Source organism: Tribolium madens, unplaced genomic scaffold, assembly GCF_015345945.1.
Source record: "Tribolium madens isolate multiple individuals breed KSU strain unplaced genomic scaffold, Tmad_KSU_1.1 Scaffold_19;HRSCAF=116;Tcas5.2_LG9, whole genome shotgun sequence".
Lineage (NCBI taxonomy): Eukaryota > Metazoa > Arthropoda > Insecta > Coleoptera > Tenebrionidae > Tribolium > Tribolium madens.
In genome coordinates, this window is record NW_025400983.1 from 10,778,787 (window position 1) to 10,799,680 (window position 20,894).

Genomic DNA, 20,894 nt, shown 5'->3' on the forward strand with positions numbered 1-20,894 from the left:
CACCGTGTATACATTTTAAGGAATTGTTTTTGTCATAAAAATACAAAATTCAAGCCCTAACGCAGCTTTTATTTTCTTTCGATCAAGCTTACATTTTGTTGCTACGGTATAATATTAGACAATACGACAATACATACCTATTATGAAATTCTGAGTCATTTACTTGATTGCCAATAACTCCATTCAGAGAGGTGATTCTTTATGTATAGTTTACAATAAAAATCCATTAATAATTGTAAACAACACTGTGTTTTATAATATTAGAAAATAGACATGAAGCAGATTTATAGAAGGCGAATTATTTTGCATTGTTAAGAAACCGGCCCTTAGCGTGTCTATACAAAAAAAAATAATAATTAAAATGATCAGTTCATAATTTCAGTTAATTTTCATTTGTTCTTAATTATAGTACGAATATTGTAAGATGTATGTACATCATGAGTGACATGAGTCATTCTAATCCCATAATATCGTGTTTTCAATTAGATTTCTGGACAAAGTGGTCTCTGCTGCTAATTTAGGAACATTGAATAATAAAAAGAAACAAAATATGTGAGACTTGACAATTTTAATATCTTTTATCTCTTTACTTAGCTATTTTTTTTTGAGTTGCAGGTCACTATATCAGAAATCAAAAAGCACATTATAACAAATTAGACAGAATTTTTTGTCATAGTCAGTTAATACCACTAATAAACAAACTGAAGTTAGTGTTAATTTTTAAACACAAAATTATGATAAGAAACAAAAGTTGTGTCGTGCTATTTTTTTACAAATGTTCTTTCTACTTTCTTCTTGTTATTCTCAACTTTACTTATTAATATGATGCACCTATTCCTCGAACAATAGTTTTAATCTCTTATTACTAAAAAACTTCTTTTAGCAAAAGCCGTAGACTATTTTTGGAAGTACTTTGATTAAAATATTTTTTTTTTCCATTTCTAAAACAAAATTTCAATCATTCAACAATTTGAAYTAAAATCATCTCTAATTAAATTTTTATTTACCAAAATTAAACGTTTTAAGTGAGTTTCTTTCTTCTGTGATACCAAAGCTTTAGAAATCTMAAACATAAAAAACATTCAAAATTTCAGGTAAAAAATTATCCCCATTATTAACAAGGTAGCTGAAAATACCTACCTTTAATAAATTTAAATAAAAAAACTAGTTTAAATAATTTAATTTCTCTTCCAGTTATGTATTTTTACAATTAATTTTTAATTTTTTGAAACAGAAACAGAAAATAAAAGGCGTCATAAAATTGTTGTAAGAATAGTGTACTACCATTAATTCATTAATAAATATTACGAAATAGTAATTAATTAGAAACTTTTTGATAGTAAAAAATATGTATGTAGTTAAATGACTGACATTATTACTTGTCCATAAAATTAAACTTTATCTTTAGCATTTTTAGAAGAAAATTCATCAATTCAACAATTTTAGGATAATTCCTTTAAACTTTTGGGAAATTTTTATTACCTACTCATCAAATTCAACAAATGCTCATTTACATACGTTATGCTTTGTGAAGAAAGTTTAAAATAATTTCATTGTAATTTTAAGTAAAAGTAAATTGTGAGCATATAATTAACTTAGTTAATATACAAATTGCGTCTAAACGTTAACTTGTTATTGTAAAAATTCACTGAATACAACACTAGATCTAAGCTTAACGAATGAATTTGTCGGACGTTCTTTGCAAAATGTTAAAAAATTAGAAACGGCAATTARAAAACAGGTGTTCAATAAATTTATCTTCAAATAGATTTATTATTTTAAGCAATAATTCAAATGTAAAATAGCATTGCGCTATAATGGCTCCTAACTCTTTGTGACATCTTCATTGTAATAAGTATAATTTTCTTCATTGTTATTTAATGAGCCTAGAAGTTTCATCAGCTTTCTCATTCATTTTTATTCTCTCTAAAACATTGAATCAAGCGGATGATACAATTTGAATACAAATAATATGGGTCAGAAATGCGCTAAAGTAGATTTCGGTAATACCCTTATGAAAATTCCGATTTTAATTAAGCGAGTTTCTCAAGCTATCAAAAATAAATGAATATGTATACACAAAATCGTAAGTTCCTTTTAACTTTATTAAATTTTAGGCTGTAATTATGACATAAAGTGAGAGGCATTTGATGAACAAACGATTTTCAAATGAATTTGCAATCCATTACCAACTTTCAAGCTATTATCAAAAATTTTATTCCCCCAAATCCTTGAACCCGATTTTGGAAATTTGCATCAACTAATCAATGCAAAAACAACTATCCCTAGCACCTTGAACAACAATTAAAACCCTCATTGCGTATCACACATCCTGTCTTATCGAATAAATAAGTTTTCCCGGCGTGGGTTTTCGAATCTTCATGACCCGAAAGTTGTTATCACAGGAGTAAGTAGCCGTAATAAGGAAGGATGTATCAGAGTCGGTGGCCAAGTGGGGCACAAACAGCACTCGGTGCAGAAAGTAAGACCCACTCAGTCCATTGCGGGCTCTCAGATACTGGTGTGCAGACGATTCGAAACGTCTAGTGAAAGACGGACACGGAAGTGTTGAGTGCAGAAAAGTTACTTACATCCCCGTGAAATGTTCGGCTGAAAAACGAGTGGAAAGTGGAGGGTTTCAGTGACTGTGTTTCTGGATTTTTTTGGAATAAATTCGAGCAAGGTTAGTATTTTTTATTTTGTGGGCAATATTCARAAATCCACCCTTTTACCTGCCGTTACCGGGATTTTACACAAACCAATAATAAGCCTTGTGCATCTGCTAAAAATACAGTGCGCTCAGTTGGTCTGTTCTAATTCCAAAAATTCACTCAAACAAAGTTCCAAAAATAAATTATCGCCAACCTTTGCCCCCTTACAATATCTAAAGCGAGTTGAATCTCGCTGATCCAATATTTTCATTAAAAATTTTCAATTATAAATAAAGTTGCGCATTCGGCGAACAAATTTCCATTCGGTCCACGTTTCTGTTTCGTAAAAACTGCCAATAAAGGAAAGTCGATTGCAATAATAATTTCTGAACCGTGTCCGCTTATCACAGTTTCTACAGAGTGGACCAGAAAATTGTACGATTCAGATTTTCAAAGTTTCTTCACCTCGTCCAATAAGGACAAAACTTCGATTTCCGTTCTATTAAATCGAAATAAATCTAATTACCGGCCGAGTGATTGAAAGTGTTTTTATTGTCAGGTTTACAGCATTGTCAACTTGACAATTTCAGCTAATGATAATTTTGCAACTCTCACGAATTGGGTTTTTTTCGTTAGAAATATAATTAATTCATTTCAATGAAATTAAATTTCTCTCGGTGATCTTGTTTAAGGTCATAAAAACACGTGTCACGATCTGTATCTGAAATTACATTTTTGTCGAAAACAATCATAATGTCTATAATCGTACAATTCTATCAAATAATACCATTTTAATTATTATAATTACGAAGTTTATGAAAAGATGAAAAAAAGATAAAACAAAAACGTTGGCAGAGACGATAAAAATGTTTCATTTTGTGTAAAAGTAGAAACTGGACTTTGAGCAATTTATCAATTTTTGATATAATTTATTTCGGTTCGTGCTTAATTAAACCAATTTTGTTTGACTTGATCGATGATTTTCCAGTATTAGAGGAAATAGTCGATAAATACACTAATTAAAAATGAGGAAATAGGAAAGCATTGATCCGTGGTAATTTACTGTGAGAATTCACTATAAAAGCAAGTGTGTTTTCATAGTAAGTACTCGAAAAAATTATCGGTTTGAAAAATTTGCTTCAAGTAAATCGGAACAATTCCAGTACATTGAACTTGAGATAAATTTGTAAGCGTAAATATATTTAGATTAAAATATCCTATAGTCTTGCATCTGGTAGATACTCGTTAGTAAGACAATGTTGACCATAAACCGCTTTTACACTCTATAAATAACAATTACCCAGGATTTACAATTCTCTGCATGCACTTGTTTGAATCGTTGTTCGTGTGTAGGTGCAAAAGTATGAAATATGCAACACGATGTTACAAATCAGGAAATAGATTTCAAGAGTCATCAGTGTATAACCATAATTATGATGAACGGTAACCTGAATTTTTAGCAAGAAAGTTTTATTTCCGAATAGTTTTGCATAAAGCAAAAATAAAAATAAATGTATGTCGGAAAATAAAACAAGATTTCGGTATTCGAGTGGAGTGAATGGAGATATTTGCAGCCTATATGTTTAATTTAATTAACAGAAATAACTGCCTATGAAAATAAGCAATAAAATTGTGATTGGATTTGGATTAGGTATTACTGCAATTCCAAAAACTGTTTTATGATATTCGTTTTTCTTCGGTTTTTCATCTATAGGTACAATTTTAAAAAATAATGAAACAATAACTCAAACAATAACAATAACTTTTGAATTTTAAATTTATTGACATTCTTATTTTCCAATTTTGTATTAGTCCTGTTAATACATTTTTCTAGTTTGTATTTTATGATTCTAAAAGATTTATCATTTGTCTGTTTTTGCTAATAATCATGTTAAAAACCATACAGGTTTTGTTTTGTTAATATATTTGGATTTATTGGCTAATTCTTTTCAAAAAATGTTTCCTGTGTTATTTCCGTACGTCGTACCCAGAAAAACGAGGTTTTTTTAAACCGTGTACACCCTTTAATTTCTAACAAGGTTTCATAAAAGGTCGAGCTATCCCAGCTCTAGGTCCCTTATTTTGACCTGAGAAACCACCTCCTGAAATCTTTCAACGTTTTTTCCAGAAATTTTGGTCAAAGAATAAATAGAAAAATACGGACATGCTTAATTACGATTTATTTGTGTTTTGAGGAACGTGTGCCATAATCCTAGATTTAATTATTTTCAGAATATTCGAGAAAAGCGTTCAATATCGGCCATTCTCTGATTAACACGTTTGGAACTTGAGGTAACGGTCACGGAGCAATAAAGCCTTTTAAAATACTCAACTCTAGTTTCAATGAAACATTAAAAGGTTAGAGTAGCGATAGTCTTTTATCTATATTCAAGTATTCCACAAGTGCAGGAAATTATTAAAATGAACCTTTTATTAAAATATGGAAATGAAGAAATAATCGAAAGCTACTCACCAATAACAAAATAAAAATTAATAAAAGTTTCGTAAGTTGTTGTTTCGGGGTCGACCATTAGTTCCATTACTCGTAATAGAGTCTGTAATAAATAACTTGAACAAGACAATTTACATCTTCAATTTGCCTAAGTTGCAATTATACAATCGTTGCYATTTTAAASTTGATTATTTTCTTAATTTTTCGCTACTGTTATAGCTTATTGTACTTATAAAGTTGAACAAACTTTGTAGCCACAACGGAAGCATTTTCAATTGGTATATTATTATTTCCAATTCGAGCAATAAACGAACGTTAATTAAATAATATCTGACATCACAATCCGCTGTCATAAACTAGATGTGAAGTTACGTGTTTAGACACTTTCAATATAAAGTGTTAAACGGAGCGCAACATTTCTGATTATTGCAATTGCTTTTCGAAAATCGGGAAACATCCCAATTAGGCAATTATCAAGTATGTATTTCGCTTTCTCAAACTTGGCTAAAAATAACTATTTTCTTTTTAAATTTGAATTAGGATTTCAATAATTTTTTACACCAAAAAATTTGTTGTGAGTGAGGATGTTTGTCAAAGTTTGGGATCGGTAGCGGGGCATAAAAACAGAATGCAATGTCATTTCGCTTTCGAATAGCTGCAATTAGATCAGTATTGACGGCAAAAGTGATTGTTTCCAGTAAAATCGGAAAAAATGTCCATTACAAGGCGATCGAGTTTCCACTCAACATTTATAATTCCCCAAACCTAAGATACGGTAATCGGTAACAATTAGAAAGGCCTGTTAGCTCCGATTGGTGACTTATTTTTTTATCGAATTTTCTTGGAATGAGTTTGATGCTCCCAAATGACTCCGCCACGAAAAATCCCGACATTCCGTTAAAAACACCAACGTCCTTTTATTTCATTCTGGCTTACAGTTACATGTAAAAACGAAAAAGGGACAAACCCATTATCCCAACGGTAACTCAATCCAACGCTCTATTTTTCCAGCTCACGACTTTTTTATATTATGCGCGAGAAGCGTGTGTTCGTCGCTTAACGCTCTATTAAAATCTTTGATATTGTCCGAGTCCAGTCGCAGACGACCACATGAATATTTCGACAAATCCCGCCTCGAGATGTGGGTTACCGGGCCGAAATAACCTGACATTTTTGCATTAGGTATTCTTCGAGTCCAGTCGAGTGATTTATCTGAGAGATGAAGAGGTTTTTAACCTACTTCCAAAGAATTTGCGAAAATACATCAAGACGACAGATGTTGGCTCAAAAGATGAGAGTTTTATGGCGTAGAGAGTGAAATGTTGACGCTCGAAATTTGATTTCTAATAGATGCAGCAATGGGTTAATTAATCGAAGTGCTATTTTATTGCTTGAAGATTATGTCACTGAGAAAACTGCAATCACGAGTTTAGTTCTTTTTAACCCACTCAAAGCGACAAAAATGTCGTTTAATGTAGAAAATTTGTTGCACAATAGTAGACATCAAAATGTTATTTTATAATTGACATATTTTTTATCAAAGCATCGAAAACGAGTTAAAATTTTCAATATAATCAAATTGGGATTGTGCTTGAGCCATACTTAAAATAAGAGTCTGGTTTTACAAAAGATATAAATTTATTTTTTATTTTGTATTTTTCTAAAAGAATATTTTTCATTGTGTTTTGTTTTGTTTTTTATTTTTAGTGACAGTAGTCAATGCTCTTATACAGGGTGATTCAAAGTCTTGGATCAATTTTTAGGTGGTGGTAAAAGACATCCAACTGTGTTAAAAGTTTCCATAACAAACATTTTTTGAGTCTTTTTTTAAGAGATATAGCCTTTCAAAGTTTAGATTTTGGGTTAAATTTTTTGCTCGTTCAGAGCATGTATTCTTGAATTTAGTTAGCGGAAACGGTAGACCTTACAACATTAAACAGATATCTGTTAAAAAGAGTCACTAATTTGTGTCTTATGGTGCACAAACTAGCAAATTTAACAATAAATTGAATTCGACTACATTGGGAACAAAAGAGCTTAAGGTGCCTACATGATAATATAAAAATTGTCAGTTCTATTTTTTCTCAAAAAAGGCTTGAAAAAGTCTATTCATTTTTATGCTTACTGATAGTCTTATTTTGACACCATTCGAGAATTGGCCCGACACTTTTGAATCAACCTGTTTACGCTAAAAGATTGCATAAAAAGTGCAACAAAAGTGAACAAATGTTGCGTTTATGAACAAATAAACCATTTTTTTTTGTTTTATAACAATTAACATTATTAACATTATTAACTAGCAAATAAAAAAAATATGAGAATTTAATATTGGTGTAAAAATCGAGATCGCCTATTTATCCGTAGTTATGTAGATAAACCATGTGATTCGGTGTGTTATAATTGCATATAAAAAAGCCCAAGAGCCTATAAATGCCAAATTATATCCGCTTTTAGATGCTTAGAGAAACAAAGTCATTTCCTAAATTGATTCTGAATTGTTGTTAGCGATAGATTTTTTTTAGTTAAAAAGTAGAAATTAAGCTTCTTACACTTTGTATATACATACAGACTGGATTATAAAAAAAACTCCCTAAGCCATAACTTCATTATTTTAAAAAATATGACAATATTTTTTTGATCAAAGTTAAACAGTTTATTGTAAGCATATTTTTAGGATAAATGCTCGATTAATATATTTAAATACATGTCAATAAACTGTGCAACTTTGTTCTACAAAGTTTTTATAATCCAGCCTGTATATTATAAAAAGAAGTTTAATTTATTTTTATTTATTTAAACGCATAAATTTCAACATTCTTAATTAGTTTCCGTTTTGCAAAACTCTAGCAAGTGCAGTATTTCATTTTAATTTTTGTTTAATTAAATAAAAATCTTATTATCTATGTCGTGTGCCCGCTAACCCTTTCATTAAAAATCGTCAAATGTGTCATAGTTTTGTGTCAATATAAATAATTTTGTCACGCCATTCAATCAAAAAACAAATTACATATTATGCATAACAAATTGCATAATTTTCATTTCATACTATATTGAGAGTAGGTACACGTGTTTCGAAACACTTATTTTCATTTGGAAAAAACTTATATTACACGTTTTAATGCTGCAATTACAGTATTTATGTTTTTCAGAAAAGGAAGAAAATAAAAGTTATTTTTTTTCTGTTCATACTTAACGGAACTAAATTTTTATTCAGGCTCACATGTGGTTCCTGCAATTGCGCAATTGTTACTCTACAATGTTTTTTAGTCTATTGTTGAGTAATAAGACGTTACATGGAAACAAAACAAAAATTATATAAAGAATAACAACTAAACCGAAAGGTAAAGTTCAAAAGAAAGGTTTTACATTCACTTATGGTGGTTCTAGAATTTGCATAATTATTATAATTTCGAAATTGCGAATTATTCCAATTCGTTACAAACCGCAAGAGTTCACTCAGTTGACATCATCGGCTTTTATTTTTTCCGAGAATTAGCGGTTTGAATGTGCCAATCTCCTTGATAAGTGTACAGAGAAAATGCACTAACCTTGGGAAAGTAACCACCTATTTGTAGGGCAAAATCTAAGGAAAATTCCCAACAAACTGAAGAAATAAATCGCAAAAGCTATTTGCAGTTGACAATTGTCCTCGCAAATTGCAAAATTAAATGGAGTAATGATGTAACATTTGTAGGTAACATAAGTTTTGTCATTTTTTTGTAGGTGACTTCCACAAATACTAAAATGGAAAATTAAAATAAATGGGTGCTTCACAGCGCTCCATTTAATGAAGCACTCGGTCTATAATTCTTACCTCAACAGAAATAATAATTTGATTTAAATCTGATAATAATTTATTGCATGTACTTTTATAATAGGTAATAAATTGGTTTGTTGTTCTTATTACTCCTTGAGCGCATCTTGTTAGTAACGTAACAGTGGCGTTAAATACTCCTAATTGTTACGTGTCATAACATTGCATGCCGTTACATTTATTAGTTTTGTCATTATCACGTTTCACTTCTTCGAAAAATCCAACATGAGACACCCGGAAAAAACAAACCGTTGCTCCAAAGTGTAACAATATTCCGATTTCACTTTCGTTCGGTAATATTTTGACATTCTAAGTGTGCGTTTTATTTCCTCGAAGTCTCGGATATTGTTACATAATCCAGCTTCCCGACCAAGTCCATTGCAACACTAGGTGTTGGTCAGACCGTCAAATATTAATTTAACATGATTAAAATTCTGAGCGGTTTTAATTTCGCCATGGGCCGAATGTTGAAATAACCGATGAAAATTCAACGCAGGTGATGTCCTCGGCTTACTTCTTGATTTGTTTCGAGTAAACAATAATATCGATCAGAGTTTTCTTGTTTGTGAGAAAATCGAGTGTAGGTTAGTAGGTCTAGGAAATTGGCGGGATCGGATCGGAATCGCAGCGCATCGCTGATTCATTGAGTATGCTAATCTCCGGAAAATAATCCTTGATAACACGCGAATTGCAGATTATTATTGGGTCAGAGCTTGCAACAGATTTATGCTTACGCATTAATCAGGATTTGATTGTGATTGCAAGGTCGGGGAGCTCACAGTGAATGACCTGCCGAAGAGTTGCCAAATTTGACACCTGAACATCCATCATTCTAAATAGATAATTAAAAAGTGACTTTAATTTTTTTAAAATTATAACCTATCACATATTTAAAAAGCAGTAAGAACAATTATACGAAAAAATATTATTATGAATAATGAAAATAATAGTTATTTATGTATTAAGGTATAATCAACAATTATGCCCGTGGTACATACAACGTTTTATTCTATTTTATAATTTCTAAAAGATTCAAACAAATATTTAGAATTTCTTAAAAATTTGTGTCCATGCAAATTTTAGCGTTGTGTAGAAAGTTAGCTATTTTGATGTTGTTAAGTTTACTGCGTTTGTTTAAAAAACAATTCATTTTTCGAAATGAACGTTTCTGAAGCAGAAAGCGTTTATTCAGAATAAATATTACAAAAATTTGAAACTGCTCAGAGAAAATTGAGTCCCCATAATAAATCAAAGGATTTGTATGTCAAAGAATATGACAAGTTTTGATACCATTGTTTGAATAATTAAACCAACCGTTGCTTGTGAGATTTTTAATAGATCTGTGCCATAAAAACCAATTTATGCCCTCATTTAGGCGTATGAAGATGATTATTGACTAAAATAGAATAAAACAGTTTTAAGATATCGAATTTCGCAGTCCTAAGTGTTGTCTTCAGAACGAACACACATACAGGCTGTCCTAAATAATACCATCTCGCCCAGTAGCTACTCCAGCAATAATGAAATAAAAGCAGTTGAAGATATTAAATATCGAGCGATCAAGATAATTTGTAACCGCATCATCTTTGGATCTGAAAACGTATGTCTATTTTTAACTATAAATGCACATGAAACTTCAAAGAAAATGATAAGTTGAAAGTAAAACGGCAAAATTAGTCGTCGACGTACTCGTATGACAATGGGACTGTTCTTTATTTAAGATAAATTATTATAAATTTAGTTATTAAAATCATCAACTTTTTTATCATGCCATTTTACCTTTCGACTTGTCATTTTATTTGACGTTTCACAGACAAACGTTTTCGAATCCAAGGATGATTCGATTACAAATTACAAATCATCTTGATCTCTCAATATTTACAAATTCTATACATACATAAAAGGCAAAAACAAATTTAATTTTATAAACATATTTATTAAAAATTAACCAGTGTTAGTCTTTTTGATGAACATTTATATTCGGTTTTGTAAAAAGTCAAACTGTGCAACAACTTATTTTTAAACTACATTTATCATAAATGTATTTTTTAAATTTATTTAAAAAAATTAAAACGAGTTTCAGAAAGCATCCATTCAAGTTTGAAATTTCAAAACGACTCGCTCAGAAACATTAAAAACAAAAGATACACTAATCTGTTAAAACACATGCTAAAAAGCTGTTAACGCCCCTAGAATTCAATAAGACAAAATAAAACATTTTTAGAACTTATGAAAATACAATTTTTTCTGTTTTCTATTACTTCCTTTTTGTACCAAGTATATATTCAAACCTCGGTCTAAAAAAAAGCTTCAATTAAAAGATTTTTTAAATCTCATTCTCACATTTTTTGCAAGTTAGAATTTTATTTTTTTTTTTAGAACGAAATAACCCAAAAATATCATACTTAAAAGAAACAAAGTTTTTAAGAATGTTTCAACAAAAACTGTGTCAAAACAATCAGAATCTTAATAAAAAAACTACCCATCAAAAACAGAAGTAAATAAAAAGTGTAATCAGTAAAATAAAGCAAAAATAACTTAAATTATTCAAAAATATTTTTCTGAATTCAATTTTTTAGTACCGGGTGATCAAAAATAGCGGTTGCAATATTTTGCAAAGAGCATGTTTTTAATTGTTGCCATTATTAATCTTACTATATATCTTTTAGACTAAATTAATTCAAATTTGTGGCTTTATTATTAACAAAATTTAACCGGTGTTTCTAGCACGTCTGTGATGTGTAAATAATTTAGGGAAATAGATAATTAAAAAAAAAATTGTAACATACATAGATAAAATCTCTATTATTTGAATGGTTCCTTTGTAGACATTTTATTTCAAAAAATAATAATATAKGACAAAAAGTTCAGTTTTTAATTTGGTTATTTCAAGTATACAGGTTGCCTCAAATTAAGGCATTCCGGGTTTAGAGGGTTGTAGGAGATCTTACTAGCAGTAACAGAAAAATTGTTAAAAAAAGTCGACGACTTCTTCTTACAAATGCATTATCAAAGTCTGAAGATGCAAATTTCGCATCAAATAATCTTCAAATAATCTTCAAATAAAGGCTATAAATGTTGGCATTTAGTTTTATTTATTATGAGCATTGCTAAGTGTAATAACAATCCAAAAAAATCTTTAAAAAGTAACTTTAAGGCGAACAAATTTTATGTGGCAATATTYCCGCATTGAACAGTTAAAAGGCAAATATCTTACAGAGGGTAATTTAAAAAACTGTTCTGTATACAGGGTGTCCCACGAGTAATATTGAGCCTGAAATTTTTTTGAAGCAACCAACATTATTCATAGATAACGTGGATAATAAAATATTTCGTTTTAATTAATTAAACATAGCAATCATATTTTTACTTTTGACAAATTTCTATCAATCAAAATGARTTTATTCCAGTTTTAGGAAGTCCGTCTATTTGGATATCGCGCTGCATAGAAACGTGCAGTCTGCGAAGCGTTTTTCAAACATTCTTCATAAATGAGAATCTTGTTGGTCTTTTCGGCAACATTATTACTCGTGGGACACCTGTATATATTTGTACTTAGTCCAAGAGGTACTCCCTATAACGCTCCGAACTCGGAATGTCTTAATTTTGTGACACCGTGTATAGTACCTACAACTAATAACTAAACAACTAAATAACTAAATCAATAAATGATGACTACAAAATAAATATTTAATTTTTAATTTAATTCTCATTCCTAGTCTCAAAAAACGATTTTAAGTTATTACTCATGCTTATAAATTTTCGAGTTCGAATATCACGTCGTTTTAGTTACATATTATAAATAAACTGTAATTGTTGTGTAATTAAAGAACAAAATAAAACRTATTAAAAAACTATTTACAATAATATCATTTGGTGGTACAAATGGATTGACTTSGAGAATGTTATTAATGCATGTCTAGATAGTTTCGACATTGCTCAAATTTCTACAAAAATTAAAATAATACCTTTTTGTAAAAGAAAAATTTGTTACATATTTTATCAATTAATTACAATTTATAACATAAACGTGATTTTAAAATTTTTGGAATTCTAAAAGAAATATTTTTGGTTCGATTCGATAGCCTACAAGGGATTGAAACATCAAATTTTAGTAAAAACAAACTTGACTTTCTAAAATCATCATTTCTAATTTTATACAAGTTTTCCAAATGTATCTTTAATTATTTTTTAGTGTATAATTTGAATTTTATAATTTTAACAATAACATTTTCGTAGCTTTTGAACATGTGGGTGGCGAGGCGTAAATTTTTTACTGTTGTCTATTGTAATTTATTTTTACAGCGTTACTTTTTCTATTTTATGAAGACTTTGTGTCTTCCTAATTATCTTAATTTCTTAATTGGTTGTCCTGATGTCGAGCAGGCGGGTAAAAGCGCAGCAAACTATTACGAAACAAGTTTTATAACCACTTAAAGGAAAGTTCGCGTGCTACAGTGTACCAGTTTTGTAACATTCCGTTGATTACTCTTAATTAAAACCCCCTAATTGGCGCTATCTTTCAGATGGTCGGGCTAAAAATCGTCGACGAACTCCTCAACAAATCTTTCTACAAGTTGGGCCTGTTGGTGGGCCGCCACCCCGGCTACTTCCTCATCGTACCCGTCCTCCTCACCCTTCTCGGCATCACTGGCTTCCAGAGAATCCACACCAACATCGACCCGGAGTACCTCTTCAGTCCTGTCAACGGCGAGGGCAAAATCGAGCGCGCCATCGTCGAGAGCTTCTTCAAAGTGAACTACACAACTCGATTCAATGTGGCGAGGATAACGAGAGCAGGTAAAAAGAAGCAAAATCTCGTGGGACCCGCAATGGCCCACTGACCCGGTCGATCGTTTCCAGGTCGCTTCGGAAGAGTTATTGTTACGTCGAAGGATGGCAACAAGAATCTCCTCCGAACGGTCATCTGGAAGGAACTGAGACTTCTMGATAACATCATCCAGAATATGACAGTTTACCACGATTTCCAGTACTTTACTTATAAGGATATTTGTGCCAAATGGATGTCGGAGTGCTTCCAAAACGACATCCTCAATCTCGACTACATCATGGATGAGGTAAGTCGAATACTCTCGGTTTTCAAGTCATAAACCGAATCAAGGTCAGTTGTGGTGCATCGCCGCTTTCTTGCGAGGTCACAGGTTGTGGCTTCATTTGCCACAAACGATGAGAACCTTGGCCGGAAGCAATGCCAAAAACCCAATTTGAACCGAATGGAATGTAAATAAACATGCACAGAAATCGAAAATAAATTTCGTTTTTTTTGATAGACGTGGAGTGTAACCTACTGGTAAATTGTGTCAGTAGTTACAGTGAAAATTTTAAGTACCTTCGAGTAATAACTCACTTTTCATGAAAAAAGTAAAAGATGATTTTATTTGTAAACGATCAAATTTAGGTGGTCTAGGTCGAGGCAAACTGGTGGATATTGTTGGGTAATAAGAAGTATATTTAAAAAATAAAACAAATATTTTTGACCTGTCTCGTGCTTATAATCTAAGCACCATTTTAATAAATATTGTGTAAAAAATATATACTTGAATATAATTGTATTAAATTCAAATTAATGTCTCTTATTACTGTTTGATTTAAAATGTAATATTTCTGATGATTAAGTGATGAACCATCTTTAATTTCTAATAAGATGCCTAATATTGTGATTGTTTTTAAATGAAAACTAATTGAGGTCAATGTTAATACCTACTCGTACAATAAATTCTTTTTTTATATTATTTTAACACAGAGAAATTTTTAATTTTACATTTTTAATTATTAAAAATTAGGATTGAATTAAAAACATTTAAAAATATAAAAGATACATTAATCATAAAAATAAGATTAAAAATTGCAGTGCGAATATTGCATTAATAGTTTTTGAGAATAGAGATAAGAATTTTTTGAGTAGGTTATTATTTGAATATTTTCATGAAATATTCCAAAATTAGATGAATTAACAAAAATCTTTTCATTAGAATTAATAAAATAAAAGTTACCTACATACATAACTAAAAATATATATCTACAGAATGCTCCATTAAATACTAAAAGATCATTTCCTAAAATTTAATTAAATTTAAAATTTTAATTATGAGTAAAATGGAAAAGTACAGGAATTATTACTAAACATAATAAATGATGTGAGCTTTAAAGAAATATATAAATAAAATTAATTATTGGTTAAATCTAATTAAAACAATTCTATTTTTTTAATTAATTTTGGTGAAATATTAAATATTATTAAAATTACATACATATTTGGTGACTTAGAAAAATTAAATTAGGTATACAGTATTTAAAATTAAAAACACGTAATTAAGTTTGGATCATTTAGTAAAAGGAAATTATTTAGCAATATCTGCTAATACTCGTATTGTATTTGATTAAACATCTTATACTTATTACAGAACTTATAAACTATAAATTTAAAACGCTGTAATTTGTAGCCTCCCCTTATCACTTTATTTTTTAATAATCTTACTTGCAATAAGATTAATTTCTAAACTTTCGAACTTCTATACTACAAGATAAAAATTTTAGATCCAAATCCGTCAAAAATACATTGATTCAACTTTTTGTGATTTTAATAATAGTTGGTTTTAAACTTTTGTTTTGATGTTGAGAAACTGTGTAACATGTAAATTTAAAAATTTTGACAAAAAATTGCAACTATATTACCAGGAAATATGAGTTCAAAAGAATTTTCGTTACTTTTACATTTTTTCCTTTTTCAAATGACTAATTCTGGATTTTTTACACCAAAAGAAATTTAATATTACGTATTGTATGCAGTCTCTTAAGAGTTCCCTATGAATGACGGCTTTCACTTATGTATGTTTGACAATGAGATTCACAAATGGGTATAATTACAGCAACAAGCTAATAATTTGGAAACAGATTTGCAGTTATTAGTTTTTTAAATGCATCCATATTAAAGGCTTTGTCTCACTAATTAATACAAGTARTTGTATAATTAAAAATAAAGACTCAAAATGGTTAATTTTACTTGAGACGTGCTGCACAAAAAATGTAAATTACCGTTCACTACTTTATTTTTAAATAATTAAACTTTAACTAACGTGCAGACATACTTCACCTTTAATTATCAAAAACGCAGACTATTTTTACATATAATTGCAAACTTTCTCTTAATGAAGGAGATTGGAAGAAAAATGTGTCATACACTGCTGACAATTTATTTTTTCAACGTCTAGTCTAACAAAAATAGCGACTCATTTACTTTTATTATAACAAAATGATTCAATTAAGATTATGTTTTCCCCCATTGTGGTTAAAAACTAAAAATAAAATTAATTGACTCCTGAAAAATTACTCTCCGACTTACAAACTCCGCAACTCTGCAATTGCATCAAGAAACCGCAACTTGCAAGTGAAAGTGGAGCAAATTTCGTCCTAAACGTGGCGCCTGATCCAATCACGTTTTATAGGTCGAAACCGGGGCCCTCAACTTGACTTTTCCCTTAATGTTCAACCCTGTTACTTGGGACGCCCACGCATTTCCAGTCTTCTTCGGTGGAACGCAAGTCAGTGAAGATGGACTCATAATAAGTGTTCCTTCGGTCCAACTAGTTTATTTCGGAAATGCAGACACCAAAAAGTTGGACGAAATGTAGGTTTCTTGGGTCAAAAAGACGCATTTTATAATAAAATTGTGTAGGGGCTCAGCTTGGGAAGACGCTTTCTTGGACTCTGTGGGCAAAGCCCAAGACGATGGGCTTTTCAAACATATAAGAATCGCGAGGTTTGCATCTAGGACGCTAGACCACGAGCTTGAGAAAAACACCAGATCCGTTATTCCGTATTTTACGTCAACGTTTCTCGTCATGGCAATTTTTTCAATCGGTACTGAAATTAATTAAAACTTAAACTAAAAAAAATAATATTTTTCGTTTTCAGTAACTTGTATGATGACAGATTGGGTCCGTTCTAAACCTTGGTTAGGTCTTTTGGGGAATTTGAGTGCCGCAATGGCAACATTATGTGCTTTCGGTGTCTGCATGTATGCCGGAGTCGATTTTATTGGAATTAATCTAGCAGCACCATTTTTAATGATTGGTAAGTCAAAAGTGGGTGAAAACAAGTTTTTAGTGATTTTTCCAGGTATTGGTATTGACGACACTTTCGTAATGTTGGCCGCTTGGCGCCGGACTTCGATCAAAACCTCGGTCCCGGAAAGAATGGCACAAATGTTAAGCGAAGCTGCGGTTTCAATAACCATAACTTCAGTCACCGATTTCTTCAGTTTCTGGATCGGAATTTTCAGTCCTTTTCCCTCAGTCACAATCTTTTGCATTTATTCGGGTACTGAAACCACTTTTGTGTTGTATTTTTTTTWAATTGTGTTGTAGGAGCCGCGACTTGCTTCCTCTTTGTGTGGCACTTGACCTTTTTCGCCGCTTGTGTCGCAATTTCGGGCTATTGTGAGCAGAAGAATCTCCATGCCATCGCTTGTGTGAAAGTGCAACCGTTATCAAAGTCACGTAAGTTTTTTTGAGGAAATTCTGACCTATCATTACGTAAAACTCATCGATAACCGTATCAAGTCGGAGGCTTTCTTCTTCCGGTTACGCAATTGTTTCGAATTTTCTCCGTTAATTTTTCAAGCTATTAATTATATCAAATCGCGAGTTGWGGAAACGGAGAAAGTGGCGCCTATTTGTAACACAATTAAATTTTTCAGAGCACAGATGGTGGCTTTACCGCGTGTTCTGCTCCGGAGGAGTGGATCCGGACGATATGGACAACCCCATCGACAACCAAGAGCATGGAATGATGGTGTTTTTCCGGGACTATTTCGCTACGTTCCTCAATTATGGTCTAGTCAAAGTTATCATTATTCTCATCTTTGGGGTTTATTTATTGGGTGCTGGGTATGGGGTCACGCAGATTGAAGAAGGACTCGAACGAAGAAAAGTTGCGAAAAATGACTCTTACGCAATCGAATTCTTCGACCGAGAAGACGACTATTATCGCGAATTTCCCTATCGAATACAGGTTGTAGTTGCCGGCGAGTATGATTATTCCGACCCGGAAATACAAAGACAAGTCGAGAATCTAACCCAGACTTTCGAAAACACTTCCTATGTGTCGAACACGCTGTATACGGAGTCGTGGTTGAGAAGCTTCGTACAGTACGCTGAACGAAATGAAGATTTTTTGAACATCTCGATCAAGACGAAAGAAGGATTTATTACAGCTCTGAAAGAAGTAAGTCTCTCAATATTGTTTTCAAACGTTCTAATTTTCTAAATAGATAAAGTGACCAACCGTCCTGATTTAGCCAGGACATAGTTTTAGGTTTTTATTGTGATGTCCTGTTTTACGTTTATGTCCTGATTTGTCCCGATTTAAGGATTAATAAACCTAAGTGTGCAGTATTTGGATATTTTCATTTGCAGCAAAAACAAAGTGTCTTTTAAGTTGAAAAATTTTCTTTTTGACGTCATTTCAAATGTGATCATTGTGAAAAAACTCAACTTACTGAAAGTAGAAACACTTAAAAATCGCTTGTAATGACCAAATGAAATATTAATTTGGCTTCTATAGATGAAAAAAAAAATGTTTATTCCTTGACACTGTCAAAATTTACGGTTTTTCTCCCGTGTAAGGAAGTTTTGACAACTGTTTGGCATTTCTCAATACAAAACGTCAAGTTATTTATAACAGATTTAAAGCAAGTTTAAGTCTTGTTGAGTCTAATTCGAAGAATAAAATGTTGTATTCAATTCGTTTGAGTGTAAATCGGACGCTTTAATCCACCTCGTGAAAAAATCCACTCGGTCAAATAAAGCGTCCGATTTACACTCAAACTCGTCGAATAACTATTGCAGAGAATGAAGAGATTTTCAAAGCAATTCATATAAAAAAAATTGAAATTAACACAAGACAATGAATTAATAATATGTTAATTATTAGATTAAGGTCCAATTTTTTTTATATTTCATGTACAGTTGCGGAGTTAAAATTTCGGGCAGTATTGTCATTTTCATAATGTAAACTCTAAAACAACCTTTACATTAATAACCTCATTTTTGACTCTTGTCATGTTTATGTCATTTTGACTTGAAAAATAGCGTCATTGACAGCAAAGTTAATTGTCAAATGTCAGTCATGATAATAGTAAAAAGTGAACTTTTTGAAGTGACAGAAAAATACTGCCCGAAATTTTAATACAGTAACTGTACGTAAATATTTTGCATTCTATAGGTATTCTTATTATATTTAAATTTCTATACCGTTACAGTGATAGGAGGATCTATTTAATTTTTTATTTTGTGTTCTGGAATACAATTATAATCATTTTTAATAATGTCCCAATTTTGAATTTTCTGAAGTTGGTCACCTTCGCATCACTCATTATTGACCATTTTTCAGTTCTGGCTGGCTCCCACCAGCCCTTTTTCCCTCGATGTGAAATTCAATGACGCCGGAGACTCAATAGTCGGCATGCGATTTCTCATTCAAGCCGTCAACATCTCCGGCACCGAACACGAGAAGGAAATGGTGCGAGCCTTGCGAAAAATCTGCAAAGAGTCTCCACTCAACGTCAGTGTCTTCCACCCTTACTTCGTTTTCTTTGACCAGGTAAACCTCCCCCTAACCCAACACAACCAAAACTAAGCCAAAATTTTACAGTTCGAGCTAGTCCGGCCCTTATCCATCCAAAACATGATCGTGGGGGCTGGAGTTATGATGGTGGTGTCGTTCATTTTCATCCCGAATATCCTGTGCTCTTTGTGGGTGGCCTTCAGCATACTTTCCATAGAAGCAGGAGTGGTGGGATATATGGCCTTGTGGCATGTCAATCTCGACTCAATTTCGATGATCAACTTGATAATGTGCATAGGGTTCAGTGTTGACTTRACAGCTCACATTTGTTACGCTTACATGTCTTCGACGGCGAAGACACCCGATGAGAAGGTTCGAGAGTGTCTCTACGCACTTGGACTTCCGATTTTCCAAGGAGCAGTCAGTACGATTCTAGGGATGATCGCTCTCCTCCTTGCAAATAACTACATTTTTGCCGTTTTCTTCAAAATGGTGTTTTTGGTGGTGTTTTGTGGGGCCATGCACGGCCTACTACTACTCCCAGTCCTTTTGTCACTCTTCGGACCTGGGTCTTGCACTTCCGGTCAAAAAAATGAAGACATCAAAATGTCAAATGTTGAAAAAGCGTTACCTCACCCCTACTGTATCCCCCACCCACAATTTACCCTCAACGGAAGCAATCTGGGCAATAACCTAAAATGCCAAAAATTGGAAACATTGGAAAAGTACACAAAGAAYTCTTTKAAAAATTACGACATGGAAAAAGATCTAGGTTTGGGCACTTCTGAGGAAAATTCAAGCGAGTCGTCAAGTCACTCAAACAAGAAACCCCCAGTGGAGGAGGAAATGGTGGAGCGGAGGTACCGGGAGGCTTGGAGGAGGAATTCGGACACGATGAGTCAGTTTCACACATCCCAAGTTTTGGATATTTTTGGGAATGACTCGGAACGGGAATATTACCGCAGGTTGGAGGAGAATAGAAGGAGGTTTTATGAAAACAATCCCGAGACGAGGAGGGTCAATGACCAAAGACACAGGAGGAGGTATTCACCCCCCGAGCAACGGTATTACAGGAATCAAGGATTAGCGAGATCGAGTTCGTATCACAATATCGTTCATCCGAGATACATTCAAGAGTTGAGATTTCCGTGACTTTAGTTGATTTTTAGTGTGATAAGTTCCGAACTGTTGATAAAGTTGTCGAGGTTTTGACGATGTGCTCAATGTTCTAGTTATAAGTTGTACAGATACGATTTTGTATAAATTATTTTTGCATTAATACGAAATAAATAAGACTAAGAATAAAGTTCGAATTTTTATTTATTCATTGTGTTTCATTTTTCTTATACGACGAGAGGATAAGGACAAAGAGTAATCTGGAATTTCCCAA

At 32.0% G+C, this 20,894-nt stretch overlaps 1 protein-coding gene across 1 annotated transcript; it reads left to right on the top strand.

Moving 5' to 3' along the window:
* The first annotated feature begins 2,466 nt into the window (after positions 1 to 2,466).
* Positions 2,467 to 20,827, top strand: LOC123008246 (patched domain-containing protein 3). The gene is made up of 11 exons (XM_044403989.1): positions 2,467 to 2,683; positions 13,444 to 13,717; positions 13,781 to 13,995; positions 16,384 to 16,565; positions 16,614 to 16,798; positions 16,853 to 17,011; positions 17,057 to 17,257; positions 17,305 to 17,436; positions 17,637 to 18,163; positions 19,331 to 19,540; positions 19,592 to 20,827. Exons 2-11 carry the CDS (start codon positions 13,444 to 13,446, stop codon positions 20,654 to 20,656), a joined length of 3,150 nt encoding a protein of 1,049 aa, XP_044259924.1. The 5' UTR covers positions 2,467 to 2,683; the 3' UTR covers positions 20,657 to 20,827.
* The last annotated feature ends 67 nt before the right edge of the window (positions 20,828 to 20,894 follow it).